At 43.1% G+C, this 8,416-nt stretch overlaps 1 protein-coding gene across 1 annotated transcript; it reads left to right on the top strand.

The window, feature by feature from the left end:
* The first annotated feature begins 6,812 nt into the window (after positions 1-6,812).
* Positions 6,813-7,478, top strand: LOC117143294 (pheromone-binding protein-related protein 6). Its single transcript, XM_033307890.1, has 3 exons — positions 6,813-6,908; positions 6,971-7,046; positions 7,098-7,478. The coding sequence occupies exons 1-3, from the start codon at positions 6,837-6,839 to the stop codon at positions 7,373-7,375; spliced, it is 426 nt and encodes a 141-aa protein (XP_033163781.1). The 5' UTR covers positions 6,813-6,836; the 3' UTR covers positions 7,376-7,478.
* The last annotated feature ends 938 nt before the right edge of the window (positions 7,479-8,416 follow it).

The raw sequence follows: 8,416 nt of genomic DNA, 5'->3' as shown, positions 1-8,416 counted from the left end.
GCAGCAGCAACTTTTCTACTATTTTTTGCTTGACTTATTTTTTCAGCTATTTTTTATTTTTCATTTTTCACTTTCGAAACCGAGCCAGCCAGCAGCTAGCTAGCTAGCTGCAAGAGTCCGATAAAAAACTTTCTGGGCGGGCTGAGTTCCGGCCATGATTTTCAAAAAGACATTACACATTACGAGGCTTAGAAGCGGGCGCAGCAGCAGCAGCAGCGGCAGCAGTCACAACAGCAACACAGCAGCCATTAAATTGACATCGTTTGCATTTATTTGGTTTCACTCGGCTTTTTGCCTGACATTTTAGCATAGAAATTCGACAGGAGGTCGGACACAGGACCTCGGAAAAAATCCCATTTCCATAGTCGCGGCCGCTTCGAGCGCGTGGGCCAACCCTTTTGATGTAACCACGCTTTTGACTGGCGAAATCAACACCGCAAAATGCGAAAAAACATGGAAGAACTGCCAGCTGCGGGCTATGAATCCGCGAATACCCTTGTTAACAAAGTATTCCACAGACAGGCTGAAGGATCTATTCTGGATATTGGCGGCATGGCTGGGGCGCATAATAGCCATAACAAAGCTAGTCGATTTTAGTACACGGGATATATGATTATTAAGCTATGAAGCCCAATGCGACTGGTATCTACTTACCCCTTCCCTTATTACTGCCCCAAGTTCGGATTAAGATACAAGAATAATAAATAGAAAATTTCAATATTTGGTCTTTTCTAATATATATTTTTGCAACTCCCGGTTGTCTATTTACCCTTTGATAGGGTATGCAAACGAAAAGGGACTCCAGCAAGATGGTAACGCTTACGGAAAACAAAAGGCGAGAGCTGCTCCAGCTGGCAATTTGGCCCTCCTGCCGCTCGCCGTTCGCCATTCTCCGTTCGCCTTTTGCTTTTTGTTTGCGGCCGTGTCATTTTTACAGACTAAATTAAAATATCTGGCCCGAAAAAATGGCGGTCTAATTTACATTTGTAAAGCGAATGCCAGAAGCCTTTCTCGGCCGGGCCAAAAGGAGGGCAGCCAAATCTTAATCACTGTCAAGTTCAAACGCCCCGAGCTCATGAATATCAATGACAATCCTGAGCAGGGACACTTTTGCTCGGGCTCAGTTTGGCGTATCAAATTTGAGAGTGGTCAAGTGTTAAATGGATTTTTATGCATATTTATTTTGGTATATGAAAACTGCGATTTCCGGTGGGTGGCGGGCCAAAAAGCGGTGTACTCTCCATGCCGTTTGACATTTTATTTAATAAAAATAAATTGAGTTTACTTTGTTTGGTCCGGGCACATGGAATGATTGCGTTTGTATATTTTGCTCTTAATTAATTTTTAATGACATACAATTTTGTGTATTTATCAGCAATTTAATGCCCAAATGCATAACGTAAATTTGCGCACCGAGTGGTCAGCATGAGGCAAGCCGCTCACCAGGATCCAGTTAGTTTAACTATTGAAAATAATTTTCCTTTCCTATAATTTGAACTGTATACATGCCGCATGTTTGCTGAATTTGTATTTACCCCCGGGCGATGGAAACCGAATTACAAATTAAGAGCCCAACTGGAGGCGATCGGTAGTGTTTAATTATGGCCAATATTTCGGTTACACTTCAGAGACTCAATGACATCGCAAATAAATGTTTTACCCATGTCTTTATTTTTAGTATCTATCTTGTATATTATCCTACGTTCCGGAAATGTTCCTAGATCATGTGTTTTCACCAGATTTTCCAGTTAATAGCCGTATTAAAACGAGTGACAAGCGAAGTGCTTTGAATCTGTAAACGTCCCTCGCCGATTCTTGGGTCAATTAGTATTACGCTAATAACTGGACGAAATAGCCGACGGAAGAGCGACCCAGTTGCACATGTAGACCCAGTTCGAGTTCCAGTTGCAGTTCCAGTGCCAGCGGCAGCAGCCTTTCCATTTCCGTTTCCCCTGGCCGCTGGCAGCCAGCTATTAGAGCACAATTTTCAAATGTGTGCTTGGCTTGCACTTTGGCTTAATGCTTTCATTCGAGTGGCCCGCATGCTCAACTTGCATTTAAGTGCAAAACTTTCTAATTATGTGCCCGGGGAGGGAACTAGCCAACGAGAATGGGCTGATGTTGATGTTGATGCGATGTTGATGTTGAGTTGATGTTTATACTGATGACGACTTGAGACTGCAGTGGAATGGCGCTGGAATGGCGACTACAACACGCTCTCAGCAAATTAATAGACTGTGAATATGTTAATGATGCAACTTGCGAGTTCGCCTTTGAGCGGCGTGGCCCTTTTGTGGACGCACGGAGAACTTGCGACGGCCCTTCTGGGGCATTAATAATAATCTCGACAATAATGAGTGGCAATAAAAATATTAAATTCGCCACTAAATTCAAATGCCCGACGACGGACGGATGCTCTGGGCCACTCTGACCTTGTCCAGTTATTTATTGTGTGTACTCTGCCTTGCCTAGTGCTAATTTAAATTTATTGGGCCCTAGCAGTTTCCAAGTGGCCCGCTATAAATTTCAAATGCTAAGCCGCTGCTCAGGCCGCAATCATTAATTATAATTCATTGGAGCAGGTTATGCAGCCCGGGTGCTCCACTCTACTCCTTTCCACTCCTTTCATTCCATTCTAGTCGTGGCCCAAAGTCTGGGCCCTTTGATGAAATGCGTAGCACGGGCTCCCACAATCCGGACAACACTAAATCGATTATGTCCAACTGGAAGAGGAAGGCCCATGTCTATGTATCGCACATTAACTGCACAAAACGGTGCACTTAAAGAAACGCACAAGTAGCTAAGCAAACTAATTCTTTTCTGGATAATTTCAGTCTTATTCAAGTATGCACTATTAAAATAAATAATATTTAGTATTTGGTTCTAAAAGGGATTTGTATCTTTAGGCTGGCATCGAAGTAAATTAAGCTGACAAATCATTCTTTGATTATCCTATTGCTAAAGTTTACAGACATTAAAAGTAGATTTAGTTGTCGGAAAAAACACTTTTTGGGCAATAAAAAGTATATAATCCGGCTATTGCGGCTAATAAAATCCAAGTTTATTACCTAATGAATTATTATTTCAATTTTCGATTGCGAGTGGATGGACTGAGTGAACTTTCCCTTCTAAACTCGATTCCGCAGTGTAGTTTTCGATCGGACTGCAGCCCGCCTAACGAAGTTGTCGTCCAGCTGTCAGTGAGATCCTAGTCCTGCGGTCCCAGCCACCACCGATGACGAGCGGCAACTTTTCATGCCTGGGCCGGTCCAAAAAATTACACATGTAAATTGCAAGTGCAGACCGCAAACGAGTTGTGCCATTTGCGTGCGAGTGTGTGTGTGCGTTGCCAAATAAGGTGTCAATAAATTGTGCAGCCAGGACACCGAAACAACAGCGCAGACAACTGGGCCTTCTACGGCTGATGCTGCCTGCGAGCGTTTAATTTGCAAGTGTCAAATGTCAATAGATTGCTGTTGCCGCATTAAAGTGCATTATTATGGCCCGGAGCTGGTGGCCAGGATGCCGATGACAGCGCCGACTGAGCCCAAGTCAAACAGTGCATAATGAAAATGGAAGGACGATGGAGCTCGGAGCCCAGCCCGCCCACACATGCCGGCCCAAATGAGCTGACCCCTGGAGTTGGCCCTCCTTTAACTGCGGCGCCAGATGCCGAAAACTTTAATTACAACGCACCAGCCATCTAAATCTATTATTTGCCAACATTCGGGTGGCGGCGATTAAAAATTAATTTGACACTTTGCGCTTGCATGTCAAAGTATGCGAGAGGTCCTGTCCAAAACTTTTGCCAGGCGCTTAGCTTGCATAGTAATTAATGAATGCTGTGGGCGGAAAAGTCGGTGGGTGTGGAAGCAGCGGCGGGAAAGTGGGGAAAACTGCAATGGCCATAATTAACGCGTTTCGTGTGCGACAAATGATGGTGCTCAAGGCGACGGAGTGCGGAGGGGCAGAAGGGCTCTGTTTTAGCTCGCATTATTTTTAATGGCTCTGTGCGTGTTGTAGTTGCTTCTCCTGTTGTTATTGCAATTAACTTGTTGCCGTAGTCCGCCGTTTGTTTCATGGCTCTTGGCCATTTCCATGTATTGCACTGAGGGAAAACGGGGTACGTTAAATCACAAGCTGATTGAATACACTGAATGGTCAAAGTATTAATGCTATGACCTCTATTTACAAACAGTTCTTTATTTCAAGTTTATGAATTCTTAGTAATATATAGGGGCTATCAATTATGCAAGAACCTCGTTTCCCCTGCAGAATTTTTGAAACTGTTGTTTGCGCCATCTTGGACCGCGGGCCAACGCGGCGTATGATTACTCCGGCTGCCATTTATCGCGTTATGCCTTTTCGCGCCTTGGAGAGCGGAATTTGATTGCCAAAGGCGGAGGTTAATTTTAGCGGTTCCTGTTATGAAAGCCGCTTGGCATCAGCGGGTTCAGCGGTCATAAGTCTTTCAATTTGGCTCGGCACGTGATGGCCTCTGAGCCACTAAGTCGCCGACATCCCTGCCACTCACGTGCATCGATAGCCGGCTTACAGCTACTTAAGCTTTTGGCTTACCGGTTCCCATCGCAGTCACGTGTGGCCACAGGTTCTGTCAGATGTCGTCAACCTTAGTTTTGGCATTTTTGCTGCTCCGGAATTGGGTAACAAGCCAGCTTCATTGGATTAAAATATTAGCTTGATATCTGCTCAGGCAATCGCAATGCACTTTTGAAATTTCTCTTATTTTGGAGTTTAGTTATCTAAGTATCTCAGCAACTCAGCTGATGTGCACTAAAGGAAATAAGAGAGCAACAGGAGGTGCTTTTCCCGGCATAAACTGGGAGGGCTTTAGATGTAAGGTTATTCGTCACCATGCCAGCTAAGCATCTTTAAAGGACAAAAGAAAGGTCAAAGGGGAAAATATTTAACTCCATGCTTGTACACTGTAAGAAAACATGAATTTAATATCAAACAAAATTACAAAGTATGAAAGCAGGATGATAAAGTTAAGTCTTAGGTAGCTCATAAAAAAGAAGAAAGCTACTATCAATTCTATCTTTAATTCAATTTACTTCTTAACAAGACTTTTGTACGCTTCTGCAAATAACTTCGTTTTAAGAATTGGCTCGTCATCTCTTACGGTGCATTATCATCTGGATAAGAGATGTACAAAAGATGTTTTCAGCTTTCATAACCTAAGAGCAAGGTGAGCCATTGCTGCTGCAGTTACCAAAAAGCGGATAACGAACTACTTTGTTGCATTATTTTTCCCGGAAGGCGATACAAAGCTGGGGCTTATTTGGGATTTGTGCTGTATTACAGCGTTTTCCAAATAGCATCCTGGCATGCAATGCGTTTAGAAGAAAAGGGTAGCTGTAATGAATAAAACAAGTGAGAATGTTTAATACATTTTATCCAGCTGTTGCCATCTGGAATTGCATAATTGTCGCGCCTGATCGATGGCGCTCATAAATCGGCCGACTGGCAATGACCCAAAGCATATTTAATTATTTAATTAGCGCTATCTAAAGAGCGCATCTATAATTTTATGCATCGACAAGCATTAATGGCGTCATAATAAAATTAATATGTGGCTGACAGCCAGCTGCAAGCGAGCTGCATCCTCATAATTATATTGCCCCATCCCCCATGGCACAGCAGCTGATGTTGCTGCTGCAGTTGATGCTGCTGCTGCGTCTGTTGCTGTTGCCACTGCAATTGCAGTGGCTGCTGCAGTTGCTGCTGCATCGGGTCACGAGTTCCGCGGATGCGCTTGCATTGCTGATTGAGAGCCGCGCATAGAAATTGCTTTGATTTCATGGATGATTGAAGTGCTCGGCTCTGGAATATGTTTGCTATTAGTGAACAGCGGCATGAAGGAGCCAGCAGCAAACTCATAAAGCAGTAGAACTATGAATCTACCAATTAGTTTTGTACTTTTTGAAGCGACATTTCAACAGCTTTCTTGTCTTAATGCTTGTACAAATGATAACAAACTAGTTCAAAAGGATTCACATTATCAATCTTTAGCTGAGTACTTAATTCTAACAAAGAACGCTATACTATGAATATGCTATATACCAGTGACTTTAAATTCAAGGTGTCCTCTATTCCTTCAAACTAAACCACACATATTTATGACCCAAAGCAATATTCATTCACTTTTAATTTACAACCTCAGCTAGCTGTGATTGAAAAAAGGTAATATATTTCCAGGCGCCACTTTGATTGATGCCACCTTTCAGTGCTCGACTTCGAGGCAATTGAGTTACGTTCGGTATTTCAAATATTCCCCATTGTCTACGCGAATTCGTTGATGTCGGCGTGTCAAAAGAAGCGCAAATTGGAATTGAATTTGACATACGTTTTTTGGCAGAGCGATATTTGACTTTTATGACATGTTTCCGCCCACACAGTAAGGGCCGCCTGTACACTCGTAATGTGTGCGTGCTGCCACGCCCACAAAAATAAAGTATTGCGAACACAGGGCTCTGATCGCAATGAACCAGTTCGGCGTGTTGGGGATGACACTCAAAAATTGCAGGTCCCGGCCACATACAATCATGGCTTAATTTGTGTGTTTCTAGTTTTTAGTTCTCCATTTGGCAGCTGGCTATCAATTGCCGCTCTGTTCGGGCTGTCATTTATTCATTTATTCATTTGCTTTGCGTGCTGCCAAATGGATTCGCAATGCGATTCGACTGCAAATGGCAGCCTGCAATTAGTGTGCGTTTTCTAATGACAGTCATCACGGCGTTGAATATTGAAATGGAGCCCCAGTAATCTCATAAAAGGGCCGTGTCAGCCCTCCGGCGATTCATTGTAGTTTCAAAATGGTCAAATACCCACTGATACTATTTCTGATTGGCTGTGCCGCTGCCCAGGAACCAAGGCGCGATGGAGAGGTTCTTTCTGGCCTTAACAAGGGTTTTCCCATTTGGTTTATAATTTTCGCAATATTTTCCAGTGGCCTCCGCCGGCGATTCTAAAACTGGCCAAGCACTTCCATGACATTTGTGCTCCCAAAACCGGCGTGACTGATGGTATGTTGTACTCAAAAACGCTAAAATCTTTAATACCAAATTTATTAACAGAGGCCATCAAGGAGTTCAGTGATGGGCAAATTCATGAGGACGAGGCCCTCAAGTGCTATATGAACTGCCTCTTCCACGAGATCGAAGTGGTCGACGACAATGGGGATGTCCACATGGAGAAGCTCTTCAACGCCATTCCGGGAGAAAAGCTGAGGAACATTCTGATGGAGGCTTCCAAGGGTTGCATGCATCCTGAGGGCGACACACTGTGCCACAAGGCCTGGTGGTTCCACCAATGCTGGAAGAAGGCTGATCCTGTCCACTACTTTTTGGTCTAAACTTTTTAGAATTAAAGATATTTGAAGACATATATTTTTGGGACTGGTGAGCTGGGCTTAATATTAAAATAAATAAATGGTATACGGAACTTATTAACATTTATATTAACATTTAATTGAATTATATTAATTTTAAATAAATGCATATAAAGACAATGTAGCTGTCCTATGAATCATTTTGGTAAAATACAATATATTGCGCTATTTTAACTCCTTCCTTGTACAGGATTAAAAATTTGTTAAAATTAAGAAATTCGAGAAGGCAAGCGAATTTGAGAAGAAAATTGGTTTAGTCGACCTGCATTTCACCCAGTCACTTGCAACTTGATTTACCTGTTGGTTGTTTAGATAAGGCAGCATCTGCTTCATTCGAAGAAGTTCAAGTGGATTTCCACTCAGGAAGGAACCTCCGATATTGAGCTACTTACCAAATCTGTCCGTCTAGCCCGGATTGACAACAAAAGCCCCAACTGGCCATTGTGGGGATTGCTTTACCTTGATTACTTTTGCAGCCAGGAACTTTCCGTTTTGCATTTCTTTCGCTTCGTCTGCCTCGGAAGTTGATTTAGCCTGCAATGGTTGACCCACTAACCGTTTTACACTCGCAAAAGTTTGTAATGCCAGCGCTTATACACTGACGTCATTTGTTATAGTTAATTCAGGATTAAATACTCGCTTGCTTACTCGGTGAAAGAATGCATTAATAAAAGTCATAGTATCATGCATTTTGTAACGCTCAATTCATTGAGTAATAGTAAACGATAGACCGCCTTGCGACCCATTTGAAAGTGAAACTTGCTGGCTTCTGGCATTCTGAGTGTACTCTGGAATTTTCCGCCTAATGATTAGAGACACGCCAGTGGGCGTGGCCCCGAGTTGCGACCTGCACTTATATGGGCGATGCCATTATAGAGACATTCGGCTCGGCATGAAGCGCCAATTGGCCCGATAACTGAGTGCGGCAGTCAGTTGTGGTCTTGTGAACTTGGCCAAAATCAATATAAAAGCCAAACGCTGCAAACGGCAATAAAGCAAATTCAA

This window comes from Drosophila mauritiana, chromosome 3R (assembly GCF_004382145.1).
Source record: "Drosophila mauritiana strain mau12 chromosome 3R, ASM438214v1, whole genome shotgun sequence".
In the NCBI taxonomy this organism is placed as follows: Eukaryota; Metazoa; Arthropoda; class Insecta; order Diptera; family Drosophilidae; genus Drosophila; species Drosophila mauritiana.
This window is presented reverse-complemented; position numbering and strand designations above follow the sequence as displayed.

Excerpts from the sequence above, each read along its gene's own strand:
- LOC117143294 (XM_033307890.1), top strand. The coding sequence starts at position 6,837 with ATGGTCAAATACCCACTGATACTATTTCTGATTGGCTGTGCCGCTGCC. Across the intron at positions 6,909-6,970 it reads AACCAAGGCGCGATGGAGAG|TGGCCTCCGCCGGCGATTCT; the intron begins GTTCTTTCTGGC and ends AATATTTTCCAG. Across the intron at positions 7,047-7,097 it reads CAAAACCGGCGTGACTGATG|AGGCCATCAAGGAGTTCAGT; the intron begins GTATGTTGTACT and ends ATTTATTAACAG.